Below are 20,686 nucleotides of genomic sequence, written 5' to 3' on the forward strand. Positions count from 1 at the left end.
AAAAGTCAGTCTTGAGTTGTTCTGTACTTGGACACTTAAATCCCATCTACTGTGGTGTGTCAAAAGGTCTTAAAGATCTGACCATCCATTGTGAAAGAGTGGGGGAGCTGGTGTCTCCTTGGGTCTTGCTTTGGGACCCTTGGTATACGCCCTTAGCCTGTAACTGTTCCCGAGAACATGGAAGCATTCCTGTATTCAGCACGCTATACACAGCCTCTAGTTTTTGTCCTTCAAAACATGCCTGAGGTCCGTGTTGGCAAAGAATTGGGCCACATCATGTAAGTACCTCCCTGGAGCTCTACCCACTGGGACAAATTTCCCCTCAGTGGGTACAGGACGGGACTTCTGAAAAGTAGTCCAGTGAGCTGCTTGGGAACAAGCAAAGTTTCTGAAACATTTTGCCTGTGGTTGATTAAGCCCCTTGTTGTGGTGGCAAGTGATGTGATGCCTAAAATCTATGAGGGAATCACTGATGATTAAACAAGTTTTTACCTCACATTTTTTGCAAGCTTTCCACAAAATGACTTGCCCAACATAAAGAAGTTAGGAAGGCACATTATTTTTCATCCCATTGGTTGGTTTTTAGCTTCATTAATGTTGATATACCTCAGTACAACTACAGGCTGCTGTTCTCACTTCTGATGACAGTCATAAGGACAGAAACTCCCATAGTAACCTGTCAAATGAGAAGAGCTACTAGCCGAGTTTTAGAAAAGATGCATTTTTTCACATCGCAGCCAAAGCACAGGAAACTGGGATTAGCTGGCATGAGGGATGGGAGAAGAGGGCATACAAATAAATACTAATGAAATAACATTATTAGATCAAGTAAAACTTCAGGTAATTTCCTCTAATTCTGCTGACGCTATCTGATCTCCTCGATTTTGCTTTGTTTTAAAACAATGCTGTTGGACAGAGATAAGTATAATGAGAGAGCAGCAAAACAAATTTTCAGCACATGCAGCTCTAGCATGCATGCATGATACCCCCTTAAATCTTAGAAGCTTTAATGCTCCAAGTGCTAGAGGAATAATCTGCAGCATGAAGTTTTAATTGAAACTGATCTGGTCTGCAGGCAGGAGAAGTAGTTGTTCATATTAAAATATCTTTTTCTCACAGGGCAGTTAAAATGTGTTTTCAAAAATCAAGCTACAATAGGAGCCATTAAAAATGCCCAATATTTTCCAACCGCACACAATTGCCCCAAATAATTTCTATTCAAACTCAGGGAAAAATTATGGTATAACGTTTGCTACTATTATGAGATCAGCTGTTGGCAAATGCTAGTATTTTAATGACAAACATAACAGTAATTCATCGGCCCTACTAGAACAAGCAGATTTATCTAGCTTGGAGTGCACTGGTGAGCAGTTTACTCACCCAAAACAAGTTTGTATTATAAGCAAGGGTTAGAAATGGCAACTTACCAGCTCTAAGAATCTCCTCACCACCTGTCTTTGTTTTAAATTTGTTTCACCATCCAGGTTAGCTGTTTCTATATGGCACAGCCCATCAGGATCACTTGAAGAGAGGAGTAGTATGTCAGCAGGTATAATTTCGTTACAGCGAAGCTGAACAAAGTCTCCAACCTTCACTTCCTTCCAGTATCTGCTAATATATTTCTTTTCATTCCTTTAAAGAACAAAAAAAAAAGACATTTAAAGGACATATATAAAGAAAAATGCTTAGATCATCATCCTTCAGATAAGATCTGATTTGATTTGCAGCAGGAGCACACTGTCTTTCTTTGGAAGTTCCTCAAGTACTTTCAAGTTACTCCACAGAAAGGTCGTGTAGACGTCCTGGACGCCAGTGATTGCCAACTAAGAACTAACCCTCAACTGGCTCCCATTTTGTCTTGCTTTTCAATAGGGACAATGTTTGTATAGAGCTACATGTGAAATTTGGAAGAAGGAGCTAAAAAAATATGTCTGAAAAAAATTTCCAGTCTTAGTCACTATATCTAAATTGCAAGAACACCTCCTGTGGAAAAATGCAACTCCTAGTGCTCTACAGGGAGAGGACACTATCATTGCTTTTAAATATTTCTGCAGTATCACCATATTAACCATAGTGCCATCTGCTACGTAGCTCATTTCTGCTTCATTATCGTGAACATTTTATTTTGGAGTGCAATTTCTTTGTCACTTCAAACATTTATCCTAGTGAAACATTAATGTGTATGTTGTTCATTTAGATATAGCCACCAAACCTATTTTTAAAAGTCATGCTAATTGACTGTTTTTTTTTAGTATTATATTTTATTCAGAGCAAAGGGGGAAAAAAAAGGAGCAGGTGCTTGCTTAATTAATTCTAGTTAGAACTCCACGTTTTTAGCTTTAAAAACACTGATGTGTTTTCTTGGCACTTGCATAGATCATTTTCCTTCGCTGTGTTTTTGAAACGACATCCTTTCAGCGCAGCCCCACTATTCACTGGGTAAAACACCTCCTGCAAAGGCGCAGCGGCTGCTCCGACGCTTCGGGGCCACCAGGATGCCCTGCAGGCCGGGGAGGCACCGAGGCGGCTGCTGGCACCTCGTCCCTGACGCAGAGCCTGCCCTGGCAGCTCTCATCGGGCAGGACAGGGCTCTGACACGGGCTGCGCGAGCGCGCGTGCACGGGTGTGTGCCATTTTCTCTTCTTCCCAAGTAAATTATTCTAAAATACATCAGTTTCTGCAGTAACAGGAACAGGCTTGTAAGTATGGAGAAATGCAGGAGAAATGCTGGTGTTGTTTGGAGTTACTGATAGTGGTGCTATGCCTAATTCATCCTTGTCATGCCTTCAAGGGTGTTAAAGGAATTAGTACCTCAAGTCGCTTTTATTCATTTATTTAGCCTGAGCCCTGAGCAATAACATCTTGGGTGCCATAGAATAGATGAATCAGCTCAAGTTTTACACCCCAGAATTTCTTCACCGCCCTTTACTAACACCTAGTTTATAAAAAGACAAGAGGAAATCACGGCTGTGCTTTCTATTTTGATAAAGGCTACAAATGATGCATAAGAGCTAAGTGTGAAACATGAGAGTCTAAGAAGGGCAAGTGATTCACATACTAGCTGCAGCTATTACCCATTCCCTTCACACTCAGGCTGGAGCCAGCATTTAATTTCCTCTGCTAATGAGGATGGATGGCTTGGAAACCTAGCGTGCCCTAACGCAGCGCAAATCGCTGCACCGCAGAGCCTTAAGGTTCCTTAGGTTCCTAAGAGTTCCTTAGCTGTGCAGCCTGCGAGGCCTGAACCCTTCACGTGTGGCCATTACCCTCGATGCTCTCGCATTTAACTGCGAAACCGGGTGCTGTTCAAGGGCTTGTACAATGAGGGGCACTATGTAAGCGCTCCCTATCCAGGAATAGCACGTAGGCCTGCACTATGCTGTAAGGACTCGTATTTTTATGTGACTTCCATTGTTCAAAAAGCATTGCTATTTTGGCATTTCCTCATCTCCCACGTGTTTGGCAACGGCCGCCCTACATAGCCTGCCTGTGGCAGGAAGGGTGGGTGTCCTGCACCGCAGTGCCTCTGCTAGGAGAGAATGAACGCAGGAGCCCGGGCGCGCTCGCCCAGGCCCCGGGGGAAAGCCCTGTCAGTAGATCCACAGGGATCATTTGGCTTTAGAGTCTGCTTCATCCAGCTCTCTCTGCTAACAAGAGGTTTTCGCTCTGAATTTTCTCACGGCACCAAATGAACTGCCTCTGCAAACATTATTCCCAAAATCCAGCGACAATGCCACCTTCAGGGTGTCAGTGCCGGTATTATAGCACCGAAATGTCTGCCCCTTAGGAACATTCCTTAAACTTGCTCATTCTGTTCTGTTGAGTACAAAGTTAGTTCATTTGGAGACAACTTTTGTGCCTCTGCCTATTAGAAATGCCACAACTCTAATACAGGAAGAACTTTTTCATAGACTTCTCCAGAGACAAGACTTTAGCACCCAAGCTTTTTAGTGCCTACTAAATATTTATTCTTCCTGTTACATTGTGCCAGTAATTTCCATAAATTATATGATATAAAGAGTTAGGAATGCCACACTTCTTATAAGAGACATGCTCTCTTTAAAATTTAAACTCTCCTTTGTGTTTGTTTAAGGTAGGGCATAAAAAAATGCTTGACAAATGTTATTTTAAGATCAGTGCTTTGAGTACTTTTGCCTCACAGTAACCTCATAGACTTTATTTTTCTAGATGCTTTTCAGAACTCTTGCTATGTCTCTAAGGACATTGCATAGGTCTGCTGCAATAGGCAACCTAACTTAAATAGAGGTGACAATATGTACAACATCATTACATATCTCAAAACCTGCTTGGATGCAGTCCTGTGCCACGTGCTCTAGGTGATCCTGCGTGTGCAGGGGGTTGGACTGGATGATCTCTAGAGCTCCCTTCCAACCTTAAGGATTCTATGATTCTATGATTTGATGGGTACATATTTTCAAATGGTTTATTTTTCAGCTTTCCAACAAACATGCCATTTAAGCAGATGCTTTAGCTAAGCTCCTGACAGTAATGACCAACTTTGGAGGATATCAACAATTTAAGCATTAAATTAGATATTGAACTCGCAAGGAACATCACCTGGTTTCCTGGAATACTTTGTTGAGATGCTCCAAGACTCCTGGCAGGAACGCAGGACCAGATGGGAACACCTGGATTAGTGAGCGACTCTCCCAGAGTCCTGGGAAATACCTTCCCACAACTAACTACCCAGCTAACACCCCACAACTCGACTGACTTATCTTACTTATGAAAAGTCTCAAGATAGTTTTGAGCACCTTTAACAAATTTAACACTGATACTGCAAGAAACCAAAGCTGCATGAACCCAGGAAGAGGTCAGAGATACTAATTCTTATCTTTCAAAACTGGAGATTTAGATAAAGGTCTTCTAAACCCACACGTTGCCACACACTTTTGCCATTTTACAAGAAGCTATAGATAATGCTACTCTTGTTAAACTACTGTGATGAACACTTACGCTCAGACAGCTCTGCCCAACTACTCTGTGGTTTGTGTTGGGCTTACATATGGAAAATGTCCAGCCTCCTGCCCACAACCCAATCTCCATCAACACATCTACAAGCAGCTCAGGCTGCAAACCCTTAACTGAAGGAAATCTCCTTTTTCTCTGTCACTACCTGAAACAGAACTTGCCACTCATTCTGCTTTTCCGTGCATGTCTTTATAGGCAGGCGTTGGTTGAAATCTGAAGATGGATGCCTGAAGGGCTGACTGTCCGGGCTCCAAAAGCCCTGGCTCCAACACCGCCAGCCAACAGCAGTTGGGGCAATGGCAGTTTAAACTCCTTTAGAGGTTAAGGTACTTCTGCAGCAGTGAAACACAATTATTCCAGCATATCCACTTCTGAACACAGAAGGGAAAGTTTGCAACATGCTTTCAAATGTGTGTACATAGAGAAAATTACTCTAATTGCTATCTAAAAACTGGTATTATTCTGCCTAGTGCATAAGCCTATGATTTACTTTGAACCAGAATAGCTTGCAGGTTTGTGCCAAATTTAGGAATGGCTTTGGTTAACAGCAAAAAAAACACCCCACCCCAAAATCTCCCAAGATATCGATGAACTTTGTCTCTAAATTTTAAATCAACATTTAAAAAATACAGAAACTCAGATATTACTTTCTTTCTATGTTTTTGGTTTTTGTTTGTTTGTTTTTAATTTCCCCTTTAACCAAGCGCTTTCTTCATCTGGTCTCTCCTGAAGCTTGACCTGATGAAAATTATGCCAATAATTGCACTTTTCTGGCTTTATGAGCATCAGTTTAAATCTTTAAAAGACTAAAGATTTTAAAAGATCCTTAAACTTGATATGCATATAAAATTTAGGCTTTTTTTTTTTCTTCCAAAGTCTAGAAAAGTCTAGAGAAAAAAACAGCAAGCAAGATTAGGTAGGAAATATGAAAGGCCACACAGCTATAATCTGTTCCACTTGTGCAAGGCTTTAATACCTGAAATTTTATACCTAATGATTACTGGGTAATCACCTCTTGCTTCTTGTATTTCTCCACTGGCAACACTGTGAGTGGCAATGACAGACATGCATTTGCACGGAGTGGTTGGGGAACCTCTACTTATTTGTAACACTGCCCAGAAATCTCTTACTTCTGCCTTAGGAAGGCCTCTGAGACGGCATTTAGCAAAAGATAGCGGATATGTATGTATATCTCCTGGGCTGCTCAGTCTGACTTACCCAGTATGTCACTCCATGTATAGACTGAAAACACAGACTAGAGGATTTTAAGCCTCCCAAAACACCCAAAGAAAAATTGGCTTCCAAATCCAAGCCTGTCAGGTAGCCTGCTTTTGAAGGGCCAGTTGTCCTCACTGCAAAAGAGAGTAGACTTCTCTGCCTTCTCTGCAAGTGCAAACCAGTTGTAGAGCCAGTGGGCATTAAAAGAAACACGGCGACACACAAACTCTGAGGAAAAGCCCTCTGTTAGAGGCAGGTCAAAGTTAGAGCGCAAATACACAGCACTTTGGAGCAGTTCTGAATGTCAACCTAGGCCTTTCTTTCCATCGCAGGAGACAGCAAGTGGATGGGATAGAACTAGTCAATTCTTTAACCAGTTCTTGTGAACTGGTTACAGGTGCTGGGATGAATCTCTTGGTTAGCAACAAGCTAACCAAAACACCCTTGAGGATAAGCACAACACAACAACCAAGACAGGGAGACTTGCCCAAATAACAAAGCAAGGAGAAATCCCACAGCAGGCTGAGCGGTCTGTAGGAGAGGCTCTAGTATCTGGTTGTTTCTAAATAGGTCTTTCACACACTCAGGGATTTCACAAATTGTCCGCTCTTCTTTCCTGCCAGCCCTTGCCCTGACCCTCCCTTTTAACTCCGTGACCCAGCTGCCTGACACTCTGTTGCACCGATGGCAGGTACAGATTTGGGGCAGCTCTTCACAAGCTGCAAAACCAGAACCAGTGACAGCACTGAAATATATTATAGACTCACAGAACGACTGAGAATGGAAGACACCTCTAGTCCAAACCTCCTGCTCAAGCAGACTCACCTAGAATATGCGGCACAGGACCATGGGCTTTAAAAGATGGCTTTTAAATATCTCCATGGATGGAGACTCCAGAACCTCTCCAGGCCACCTGTTTCAGCTCTGTTATACTCACAATAAAGCAGTCCACAGAACCACAGAATGGCTGAGGTTGGAAGGGACCTCTAGAGATCATCTAGTCCAACCCCCCTGCTCCAGCAGGGACACCTAGAGCACGTGGCACAGGGTGGCATCCAGGCGGGTTTGGAAGATCTCCAGAGAAGGAGACTCCACAGCCTCTCGGGTTAGCCTGTTCCAGGGCTCTGTCACCCTCACAGAAGAGAAGCTCTTCCTCATATGCAGATGAAGCTTCCTGTGTTTCACTTTGTACCCATTACCCCTTGTCCACTGGCCACCATCGAGAAGATTTTGGCCCCATCCTCTTTACATTCTTCCTCTGAGGTATTTGTACAAAGCAGTCCACAAAACTACTGTGCTACAAGCAGTATCAATCACAATTTGAAAGCTACAGGGGTAGCAGGTTTCAGAGTTTAAAACCAGCGCTATCTATGAGACTAATGCATGTATTACTTTAAGTCTGAACATGCTAAATATCTATGGAAACATACTGGGAACCATTTGGGTACAATTACAATGTTGTGGCAGAATTAAGGAAAAATACGTAGCATAAGTTAATGCCAAAGCAGGTTACATAATGCCCAGAATATGTCTTCGTCCCACCATAAAAGATAACATCTGTTTCTATTAAAATAAATCATGGAGAGGCTCTGAATCTGATATTAATCAGACAGAAGCAGATTAACAGTGTATGTTCTTGAGAAATGTTTAAGAGAACAAAACCTCTCTGTGACTGATGTTTTTAAATAAACCCCTTAATCTGCACATTATTTTAAGAGGACTTAGAAGTTTCCTTGTTTTCATGGATTTTTGTTGTTGTTGTTGTTGGATTAGCAAGTGCAACTCTATGTTAAGGACGTTATTCCTAACAGAAGGACTAGGAACACACACATATGTTTGGGAATAATGAGGTATAAATGTGCCTTTTAATAAATTCAAGCTCTCTGAAAAGTACTAATTTTTCTGTTGAAAGTCAAACTTGTTCTGCAAAATAATACGCAGTCAGGGAAGCTCAGTGCCTCAGGTTCAGAATGGGGAAGCAATCATTGAACTTCTTTGGCAGTGTTATCTCATTATACCTTATGTTGATAAAGACCTTACTATTGTTCACAATAATGAAACATTTTAGTACCCGGAATAAATGATTTTTCAGCCAAGAAACTTGTTGTTGCGATAACAAGAAACATAAAAGCAGAACATTCACTTTACACAAACCCAAGAAAGAAAAGCCACCTTCTGGAACTGCATTTTCCAACTTAGAGACTGCTTTGGAGTTCCATCTAATATCCACATTTTTAAGGGGTATGATCCTAGGTATTCCTTTGTTTACTGCGAGAATGCTAATAAATTCATATAATTCTTCCACTAAATAGATACACTGGGAGAGAAGATTATCTAATGCCTAGTTCTAGCAGGATGGGTAAGTAGGGGTTAGCACAAAGTCTCCCTAACTGGGTACCAGAGCCTGTGCCGAACAATTCCAGGGGAAGCACCAACTCTTCCGAGGGAGCTCTCAGGTGATCTATTTTGGTAAGAAATAATCTCTGTACAAAAGTTTTCCAATGCCCTAGCTCTCTCCACTGAAGATGAATAGCCTGAAGATATATAAGAAAAGTCTTTCAGTATGTAAGTTATAGGTGCAAACTAGACACCTAGAAAAAGTGGGCAAAATCCCACACTTCGGTTGCTCTCTCATTGCATTTAAGGGTTTTTTGGTAATCAGCAGAGTACTTAAAATAAGCTTATCATATGTCACCTGTATGTCCAAAACAGTAAACCTAGCATGGCTCTGCAGAGTTAATGAGGGAAATCCTAATCTTTAGCAAGATTCAGACCCTTCAATGGAAGTTTTTTTTCCTTCTCATTCCATCTGATTCTACACCCTTGCCTATTTGATCTAAGGACTACATGGCACAGGTCATGAATGCATTAATGTATTCACTACATATAATTTATCTAGACACAGAAAGCTGTTTGTAAAGAAATAGCTTAGCTGTTAAATGAAAGGCATTTCCTAAATGCAGCAGTTTTAATTAAAAAAAAAAAAAAAGTAATTCCAGTTCTTTTAGCTGAACATGTAACAGTAGAATGGATTTTATCAGGAAAGGTATTTCCTGGTAATTACGTGCAGAGACCTGCTGGAGTTGTTGACTGATATCCAGTTTGGGAGACTTTTTTTTTTCCCCCAAATATCCTCCTGCACATAGCTATGGCATACACATACATCTCTTTTTAAGTCAGCTTTGAAGCTCACATGTTAATCTAATCACCACACAAAAGGACTCTAGAAGTTAATGTAGTTCAGTTGCTACTTTATGTTAAGACGACCATTGTTGAAAAGAATGTTAATAATTCACCAACTTAGTATTTAATGGGCAAAATTAGTCTCTCAGGCTGAAACATAAATCTTTGATCTTGTTCTCCAATTCCTCCTGAAATTATGAAGTTCTATCCTTTTCTTCCATTTCTGTTCTTGTCTGGAAGAGGTCACACAGTGTCCTCTTCCATTCCTGAAACTACCTAAAGAGTAAAGGAAAGAAAAAAAAAGGCTTTTATACCTTGACATTTACATATGAAGGATATAATCTAAATTTCAAGTTCAGAATAGTAAAAATATTTACCTATCCAAACACCAACAGATATCACAGTGGGTCTCAGGGTGCAGTGCTTAATCTCACACCGACTGTGACGATGCTCTACACCTGTTGCCTCTAAAATGCTTCTAGCTGTGCTGCCACAATGCAGCTTAGGCCAAAGACAAGACCTTGCTCCTCTCACACAGAAGTCAACTGCTTAAAGAGCTGTAGCATAATATCCTACTTCTTACGAAATTTAACTGTAGCATTTCTAAGCAATTAGGTTCCTCTCTGTCAGAGAAGATGTATCAGATGGAAATTGCCAATTCAGGCACAGTTTCCTCTCTTGACACGGAGAGGTAAAAAGGAAGATTTAACCTGTTATCCTGGATAAAACCACAATTTATGTACTGTCCATTGAAAGTCGGATGTCTGCAACAAGCACTCCTAGTCAGGTATGGCAAAACAGACAGTTTTATCTGACAGTCATGGTCAGGTAACAGGCTAACAGGCTGCAGGCAAAGCCAGCTGGACATAGCTTTGTGCTTTTGTGATGGTGATAGAGTGAAAAAAAAAACAGTATTTGCTCATAAATCTTACTAACCATGGAAGAAAGGTTTGATAGCAATTATGTGCAAACATTGGTCTTGTCCTCCCATGCCTATCGGAGAGTAAAAGAGACCCCAAAACATTCAGAAGTTGGACAGAATATTACTTGCAAACTTCTGTTGAGCAGATGTTTTCAGGACCCTGTGCTGGTCTGACGTGACTGGTTGCCCTAAGCCCTAATACAAGTCCCCAGCAGGGTGGGAGGCTGCCTCACTCCTGGGCCACTGCTCATGTCACTCCACAGTCATTCTTGCCACCTGGCTCAGCAGAAAAGAGGTCAGCAATTTTGGGATAACTGGCTTCCCATAAGTTTATTCCTAATTTGAAGGCAAATGAGGATAAGCTAAGACCCTGGAACACAAATATTAAGATCTTTTTAATGCCCTTTATAGTATTTACTATTATTGATTCCCTATATTTCTCTGTCTAAGTTCTTAAACACAAGAGCAATGTGATTTCTCAGAAGAGATGTAAATGAAACACAGCAGAACTAGAGTCTGCTGCAGTGCTCTCACTCGTGCGTGTACTGGTGTTCAAAGTGATAGAACTGTTTGACATTTTCAATTTAGATCTAGAAAGCTACTTTGTGAGAGGCAATACGAATACAAATCCCTGGGGAGCCTCTGATTTGAAGTATAAACATCTATTTCCAGGATAAGCACATCCCCAAGAGAGAAGGAGCAGTAAAAGACATTATACCTCAGAAGAGCCCTAATTCTTCTGTGTAGCTAGCAGGAGAATAGGCTTTACCTTGTACTTCAGGCTGATTCAATTAACATTTTAAGCATAGTGACTTATCCTAAATTATGTGTAGCTTAATTTTTCTATATTTAGCTGCTCCCACAGGTTATGTGGTTTGTCTTTACCTTTCACTGTTTGCCCCAGCAAGACAAAAATACTAATGCAAGGAAAATCAAACAGCCTCAAGATATACATTAGTGCTGAGAGATATTGTATCATTCTCACAACAAAACAGAAGTCTGAAAGTCTCTTAAATGTTGGTGTAAATTAATAACAAGGTGTTTCTCAAGAACGCTTTCTCAATTAAGATTGACAAGGCCACATCTAAGCCAGGGCCTGGGAACAATTCTCAGTACTCACAACTCAGCACACACATGGATCTGCTCCTGACTTGGCATCAGCTTGAAATGAGGGTGTGCATAAGCTCTAGGTCCTGCTGCAATCTGAATGCAGATATACTCATCCTTTTATAGGACTGTTTTGCTTTTATACAACTTCATAGAATAAAAAAATGTTCCTCGTTCCCATAAGAGAAGAATTAGAAGGCCAATTATATGCAAACCACATATACTGATATCAATCCTTGAGGGTTTGAGTCAAAACAAATATGTCTATGGATGCAAATTTTGTATTCAAAGTTCTTGGTGAAAAACAGATGATAGAGATCTACACTGAAGAAGTGAAAACCACCAAATGCAACGCTCTACTACTTAAATGAAATGTAAGAAACATTTCAGCAGTTCAGATTCAACAACTTGACTACTGCTGGTACTTGCATATAAAAAATTTAGGATGAGAATTCATTAAGTGTTTTCAATGTCAATCTGATTATATCGAGAGCCCCTGCTTCTGCACAACCTATTGCTCCTCTGAATTCAAGGTGGTTGATCTTCATCTCATTAATAACCCAAGCTCAATGGCACCAATCAATGAATATAGTTGATATGAAATTCTAAGCCAGAACGGTTCTTTGGACTTTTTGCTTTTACAGAGATAAATGCACTCTCCTTCTATCCCATTGATTTACAGTCCAAGTGCTATGAGTTATGGCTCATGAGGTACAGGGCGCTGACAAACACGGCACATCAGAACCTGCTAACTTAGTTACTCAGACAACTGGTAATTAGATAGCTCTGCAGGGAAGCAGGTAATCATTGCTACAACTACAGAACTATCATCAATAAAACGGACAATTTCTATAGAACCACATCCCATCAATATACATTTTGATAGCTTTTTTCCATTAGTTTAACAGAGAATGCAATTTCACAACAAAAATATCATTCTGTAATAATTATCTCACATTTTTTAATCATTCAGGCAGTTATAGCCTAAATGTTTTCATGAGTGCATTGGTTGGCAGCTGTGTATGCATATGGATGTTTTTAATGATAAAGACGGTCACTTACAAATACAATCTTTTCTTTTTTTCACTATTGCCCTGTTAAAAGGAGATAGTGTCATTCTTGAGCACTTTTTATAACACTCAGATTGCAAATGGAAATTTTTAAAATCATTTTTGAAAGCCTGTACTTTATTTCTTTAAAAATAAGCAAGCCAACTAATAGGAATGAATACTATGTTTTGACTCTTTCTGCATGAATGGGATACCTCATTAAGTTAAACTTTTCTTGGTAATTACTAAAGTTCTTGGCAAATATTATTCCCAGAAAAAAAGAATGTTCATGAATGATTTCACTTATTATTCACTGAACTCCAAAAATAGGCTAAAAATCCAGGCCCCGGTTCAGGAAGGTACCTACTTTTATTTCAAAATTCAGGCAGAAAAACAGTTTTATTGGCCAAAGTCCAGAAAAAAACTTCTCTGTAGTTAAAATTCATACCTTCTTTGCGTGAAAAAGCATGGCAAGAAGAAAAAAAAGTGACTAACTGCAAACAACTCTGCTTTTCAAACCCCCAGAAACTGAAGTTGAGAGCGAGCAATTACAAAGGGACTATTTATTGGAAGGATTTGAAGCGCACAGGGAGAACAAATAGCCCAAAAGAGTCTGGGAGCTCTGAAACACCTCAGCAGGTGGCAGGCCACCCTGGCTGTGTAGAGAAAAGCCAGTATTCAGCAACCTGAGACCAAAAGGTTTGTGTCGTATCCTTAAAGCAAAATACAACTTTAAACGTCAGGAATATAAGCATTAAAATCAAACATCTGATGTCTCAGCTTACCATTCCAAATTAAATCAATCAAAGCCCACACTCAAACTTCCTTCGCATAGCAAGTCTGCTTCTCTGTTGCACATCTCCATTTTCAATTACATTACTCAAATATGTGATTGAAGTTCATTTTTTCACTCTTTCCCTCCCCACCGTAGAAAATACCACATCAAAAACTTACGCTTTCCTTTCTCTCCCTAATGCCAAACTCTCCTCAAGACCCTCATTTCCAGTTTGCTCTGTCAGCTTCCACACTGGTCCTACAGGTACTGCTACAGTCACTTTCCTTCTCTAATGCCAGCAAATAATGACTTTGCATCCTACAGCAGCTCACGGTAGGCAGAAAACAGACAGGAATTTCATGGACACAGCGAGTTTGTTTCTGTGACCTAAACGAAGTAGCCGGGACCATGTGGGATGCCCAGTGTGCCCAGTCTGCAGCTGCCACTCTATGAATCTCTCCCAGCTCCTGCTTCCTATCTTGTAGCCTGGTGTGGAAGGCTGAATATCCCAAGGCATCACAAATGGCCACAGCCAGCTCTGTTCAGGCAAATGAACTGCACCTAACGTTTCACCTTCTATCATGTAGGTCTCGAGGGACAGTTTTCCCTCTAAAGAGGGATTCTCTGTCTCTGCCACCCAAGAGGTCCCTAATCTCTCACCAAGCTCTTCAGCGGTACCATGAGACAAATAACAGAATAGTCTTTTGCATGAGTTTCTTCGGGGATGTTCGTCCATCTTTCCTTTCGGGACGACAGCGCAGAGAGGGATCGGAACAGGCTGCTTCCTTTAGCTATCTGTGGAGACCAAGGCCGAGGCAGAGGAACCTTGAGAAACCTCTGACCTACTCATTAACTCAGCTGTGGTATGAGAGCAAGAGGGTGGTGTGAGAAGGATGTATAAATACTCCAGGATTAAACTAAATATTTTAATTTGGGCTGGGGTGGGAAGGAGTAATCTAAACAAATAGGCTTCCTCCACATTTTTAGACTCGTATCCATTCATTCTGCATAAAAATAAGAAGAATATTTATGGAGTATAGAAGACGTCTTCAATCATTTTTTGTTTAAGATCAGAAAAAAAAGAAAAGCTGTTGGCCCAAAACCTTGTTTGAGAATTCAGCATACAAAGCATCATTTTCCTTCGTCTTTTCAAAGAACAGGACAGAACCAAAATAGTGACATGATCTTTATCAGAGATGCAATGCGGTAGGCAGCCCCAAAGACTTCATCTGACTACCAAGTATTCCTTCAGAAAATCCAAACTGATAAATTCTCAAAATAAATGGGAGCCACTGCACTCTGCAAGGATAAAGGTGCCTGCCAAATACATACTAACTCCTAGTTTACATCTCTCTAAGTATTAGTTTCTGGAGAGTGTCAAGCAAACCCTGAGAAAGACTGGCAATCCCAGAGTAGACTTTAGGAAACTGGTTTCCAAAATGCATGAAAGTGAGCACTGCTGTTCATGTGCTGCTCCATCACGAATGTAACCTGCTGCACAAGACCAGGACACTGTTCAGATCACTCTGTTCATCCGCCTCAGTCTGCGGTAGCGCAGGGATCTCCATTTAGCATTTAGCTCAGTGTAACCACTTCTAGGACAGCCACTGGTGGAACCAAACCTAGCTTAGTTACAATGCAATTAACTTTCCTGAAAGCAATTCAGACTAAAAGATGTCTTCCAACAGTATATGTTCGCTAGCCTTGAAATTCACTCATTCATTTTTGACAAGGAAGAAGAACAATTTCTCTCTTTTCTTTCCATCTTCACCTCAGTGAGCAGGTCCCCCTCAGGCCCGGTTTACGCCCTTTCAGAAAAGCCCTGAGTTTGCACGCAAGTCTCAGACAGTGATGAAGAGCAAAAGAGTAGCTGAATCTGTTCCACAGATCTGGGCAAGGAGAAGAGGTGCATGTGGTGCCCAAACATAGAGCTGGAAAGGGTGAGGTGTACACATAAAGCCTGGGAAGAGGAAGAAAAGCAGAGAAAGGGAGCTGATGGCTACTTGAAAACATACAACGAGGCAGCCCAAGGAAAAGACCTTTAACTTAAAAAAATAAAAATGCAAATGTTCTGGTTTTGGAAAAATTCAGTCAGTTATTTATAATGAAGGGCTAGTTGATGATAAAACATTGCTGCTTCTGTGACTGGGGCTCCTTTTCTGGGGGCTCCTATGCTTCATCAGAGGGACTGTGAAACAGCTATATTGCACAGTTCTGTCTTCTGATGCAGCCCATCACTTCTGGGGGCCTGTCAGCTTATGAAACACAACAGTGTTTGCAGGTGTAGCAGAGAACTCACCTTGAATATATGCTGAATATATGTTGAATATATGCTGAGGGCTGCACTCTCAGCAAAACTGTTTGCAAAGCAGATGGGAGGCATTAGAGAGAATCTAACTTGGAGTATTTCTCAGTAAACTATTCATACTCACTTGCATGCAAACAGCATAGTGTTTTACAGGGAGAAGGATACAGCACAGGAATTATCAGAAACAAAATGCTGCATTTTATTTTCAAGGCTGAGAAAGATGCACCTCAAATCAGAGAGACCACCTAGCTCCTCTGTGGCTCCCCAGGAACCAAGGAAAAAAGAAATCTCTTTGCCCAGTCTTTTCCTTCCAGTGAGTTGGGACATAACCACCTCTCTTACCCCTACTTATACAGAATGAATATAAAGTTTTTTTTTTTTTAAAAAAAGAGAGAATAAAAGAATTTACAGAAAAACGAACAACAACAAAACAAAACAGTAGAGCTTAGCATGCACAGTAGTATCAAATGGCATTTAGATGTGGGACATTAATATTTGGTTTTTGACATGGGATTACTTTCCTGCACAGAAAAGCTCAAATACAGAATGGAGGGAAGATACCATTTCCTCCTTATCCTGAATATTTTCTGTTTCTCTGCCTTTAAGTGTCCTAGAACGATATTTGCTGTCATGGGAGAAAATAAAATTAAAGCTCCATTATGGTCACTAAACACAGTAAAATGCAGGCAGATGAAATTTCAAGTTAGTTTTTTCAGGATTTATAATTTGCACAGCTATGAAGAGAGGAAGAAAGAGGCTGAGAAAATTGGCAGAAGAGTTAGAAACAGAGCCTAAGTCTCCTGTTTGCTAAACATAAAGGCAGTAAGTGCAATCTGAAAGATGCTTGCTCCTTTTTTAATGGAAAGATGCTTGTTCCTGTTCTTTTATGAATTTCACTTTAGTTACTAGGAAGTTGGATGCCTTGCTGCTTCAGAAAATGCTTCTGCAGATCCTACTAATAATATGCTGGCGTTACACAAAACCATTTTGCCAGTATTTCATAAGATCAGAATCTCAGCTTTCATTGAAATGGTTTTATGGCCATAGATCTAATCAAAACAGCAATATACAAGGAGAATCATGGAAATAACCATTGTGTCTTGCCTTAGCCTACTTTAGAGTAACCTGAAACAATGGTAGTGTGTGCACTAACTGAACCCAGCTGACTCTTTTGTAATTCAGTAAACAGCCAAACAGATGAGTGAACAAGTAGAACACCTTCAAGTAATATAAACAGAAGAATGAAATTAAACAGTATGGAAAAAGCTTAAAAATGACAGATTTGTTATGAAATAACAAAATGTTTGCTGCTCTCAAAGCAGAGCATTCCCACTGAGGAAAATACGAATGCTACAGTCAGAACACAGAGCATTCCTACTTGTGGCTTTCCCAGCCACCTTAGTTTACTTGGGCAAGCACCGAGAAATTTCAAATTCCTGATTCTATACATTTAATGTGAAACTAAAGAGCCAATAGCACACTTTGTTATCATTCATACTTTGCTTCCATATTAGTTTCAATGGGAAACATTGCATTTATGTTCCTGTGCAGCAGGACCCGTTCTTCCTGCTTCGACTCAGAATTCATTTAAATATCAGCCTGGAAACCAAGGATGGCAGGACTGAAGGGTGCCTTCCTGAAGGATAAGAAGAATGACATAAACCAGGCCAAAAAGTTCAATATCCACAAATTGGAATTTTATGACCAGCACACCTTAGTAATGTGCTCTCTTTATTTCTTATTATAGGGTATTAATGCAAAAAAAAAATCCAGTAATTAAAAAGTAGCCCATTTTTGTGTCTTCCTCAGCCCTTAATTGAAACGTGAAGTACAGCAGCAGATGGATAAGCAGGACATGCAGCAGAACTCCAGGTATTTCTGTGAAGGTATTTTACCTTTACATATGTACGTACTGATAGATAGCTCTGAGTCAGAAATCTTCACAAAGATTTGCCACTAGGATGGAAAAAAACATTTTTTGCTTCAAATGCTTTCATCTTGCAGTGGGCGGAGTATTCTAACACACCCAAGTTTGAACACTGAGCTCATCTGAGCTCAGTCTGCTGAAAGCTGCCCCTGAAATTATCCCAGTATTTTGCTGAACCGAGGCACTCAGGCAGAATTCGGCATTTCCCCAGCAACATATTACATGCATTTGAAGTCATGGAAGCCTGCATTGGACTTTCTTCAAAACCTGTTTATATTTATTGGAGCTAGCATTCACAGAACAGCTTTAGAATGAGAAATACAGGCTTAAAATACAGTACTGAGAGTCAAGCAGTCCCAGCTTTCCACAGATCATGAATCTGTCACTGAACCTGGGAAAGGCTTAGGCAAATTCCAGCAGTTTCCAGCAGTTTACCACCTACAGCTTCACACAATCAGTGAGTGTGGAGCTCGTGGCAGAGCACTGGCCCAGAACTGAGCTCTAAACCAAGGCAAGTTGTGCTTGGCACTGGGTCAAGACCATCATCATCCAAAAGTCAGAGAACACAGATGACTCCATTTACTAAAAGGAGAGAAGTATGCAGCAGCAAGAAAAGAATCGAAACTGTCAGATCATGAAACATTGAAATAATTTTAAATCATGTAATTTTGCTTTTAAGAAGTTGGTAGGCAGTTTCCCTATTCTCCTCAAGTGCCAGAACTATGCTATCTTAGAAAAACTGGGGTATTTTAATAATGTTGTTGTCATTCTGCTTTCCATGGAAACTTGTCTTATATCTCATGGACAGGACGTGAGCATTTCAATATCACAGGGAATAGACAGCTCAATAGGAACAAGCACCACATTTATTATTCCTCGTCTAACTGTGGTAGACACAATCTATTAGAAATTCAAAAGGTGGTTAATAATACCTTGGAGCAAAGCTAATAATCTAGCCAAACCTATGATCCAGTAGCAATACCTACAATTTATGGAGGCAAATTCTCTAATCTCTTTATAGTATAAATCTCTGGCTCCTTTTTATTCAAAGCCATGTACTCCTTTCCCCAAGCAGAATCATCCATACTTTTATATTTATCTAAAATATCTTAGTGGAAAAATGAGAAAAGTTACAGCTATCTGGGGAACATGACTATTTTAACTGCTAATGTGTCTCATTCAACTTTATGCATGAGCAAAGTCACTGTATTCCTCTTCACATGGAGACAAAGCCATGTGTAAATAAAAACACTGTATTATTATTAGACTGTATTTAAACAGTTTTTAATAAAAATAAATTTTAAAAAAGTTGCAGTTCATGAGAAACTCTAGAGTTTATGGAAAGATGTGGACTATTATGATCATTTCTTAACTGAACTGGCATAGTCTGGATTTTGTCCCTAGGGTAACAGAAGACTATGTAGATATTTTCAACACTCTTTCATTTTTTCCCATTAAAAAAGAGAATTGGATAATGTAAGTTCAAAACTTAGAAAAATAGTTTTAGGGTACAGGTATGATACATGAAGAAATAATTTAAACACAAAATGAGTAGCAATGATGAGGGACACAGATCTCACAAAGACTTGCATGTCAAAATTCTCACTGCAATCAGGTTGCAGAAAAAAACCTACATAGAAAAGCACCTACCAGGAGAATATGATCGCATTTTCAAAAGCTTGCAAGTTTGATGAAGAAAAAATAGAGTACATAAAAGTCCAACTGTAAGTGCTCAGTATAGCATTTCATGGAAGCTTGCTGGAAATGTTATTTTTAATGGTATCAGGTGTAAAGAGCAGTATAATATGACATATAGTACTTGAAAGTCTGTTGACATAGGTGAATAATCAACGACAGCGTATGGAGCAGTGACAGGTAGTCACAGAAGAGCGCTTGATTAACTCCAGTTTTAGCCACCATCAAAGCTAATGATCTGCAGGCAGTAGTATGTACCACCATAAACTTGATAGATCAAATACATCAAGTATAGAACCTACTCGAGTAAGTTGCCTTGTGTCTGTTTTATTACACAGGCAGAGTTACGTTAAATAAAGCTGACGGTTTTATTAGTACTGAGCTATATTCACCCAGTTTTTAAGAAAGCTCATCCTTTAGGAGGATGGAGATTCCTATTCCTAAGTGACTGGAAAGTCATGAGATGCAGAGACTAAATATATGGCTTCTCAGCACTGCAAAGAGCACCAAGGACCCCTCTGCTGAACACTCGAAAGAAATTATACATGTGAGGAAGGACTAAAGTGACCTATGAAATACTGCACATAAGTGTGGCCTTGCAGAGTGTGGGTGGAAGAGGAATGTGACACCCCTTGAGCAAGTCACTGGTCTAGATGGCTGAGGTGGGGACCTGAGAGCGCACTGACGCACGCGGGGCCTTCACACGAGATGAAACCAAGGACGGAAATGCTATCTTGACAAGCAGCTTGGGAGGGCTGGCATAATTTGCTGAAAACAAGAGATGATCCCACCATCTAGCAGGGATTTTTCCTCACATCGCTCTGAAGCTTGAAATTTTGACAGGTACCTCAGCAGTGGAATGAAAAGGAGGAGAATCTGGCCAGAGTTCAGCAAACAAAAACAAGGAAAGGGCTTTATGAGGAAATACAAAAATAACTGTGTTGCACAGTGCATTCAAATTATTCACCGAGATGTGATAACCTTACAGGTACAGGGAGCTATTACATCAAAGAAGGAAAGCATAGTGGGATATAGAGGGACACCATCAGAAGCAACAGGATGAAAACTCATCAAGTGCTTTGCAATTAGTCACTAAGTACGTTAGTATGGACCATGGGACTATTAGAAACCCAGATAGCCACCTATAGAATAGAAAACCACCTAACCCCATCAATAAAAACTTGCATTTTATTCACATGTGAGGAAGGGAAAGGCTTGATGGCTCTATGCCCCATCGAAGCCCACGCACAGCAGCCCGCAGCACTTCACTCTTCCCTGCACCGCTTGCGGGGGACGCCGCGATGCCTCCTCGCCGCTGAACGCCTCTCGCTCGCCGCAGGCTGCTCACCGCAGCAGTGATCGCTCCCACTGCCGGCACCACTGCTAGTGTCTCTGCTCCTAAGTCACGCCAGTCAAAAAGAGAATCCCGCGACTAGAACCGCTCCATCTGGATCATCCTCAGGGACCTGAGCGACGCGGAGGCAGTTACACCGTGCGGCTGAAGGGTGCG

General features: G+C 40.6%; 1 protein-coding gene across 1 annotated transcript in view; it reads right to left on the bottom strand.

Moving 5' to 3' along the window:
* The window catches only part of LOC104567912 (phospholipid-transporting ATPase VA), a 108,904-nt gene that overhangs the window by 66,356 nt on the left and 21,862 nt on the right, over positions 1–20,686 (bottom strand). The window contains 1 exon segment of the mRNA XM_010214771.2: positions 1,428–1,632. Within this exon segment, the coding sequence (XP_010213073.2) occupies positions 1,428–1,632 (205 nt within the window).

The sequence above is a fragment of the Tinamus guttatus genome, unplaced genomic scaffold (genome assembly GCF_059628265.1).
Source record: "Tinamus guttatus ecotype Peru unplaced genomic scaffold, ASM5962826v1 Tinamus_guttatus_pri_ptg000369l, whole genome shotgun sequence".
NCBI classification, from domain to species: Eukaryota; Metazoa; Chordata; class Aves; order Tinamiformes; family Tinamidae; genus Tinamus; species Tinamus guttatus.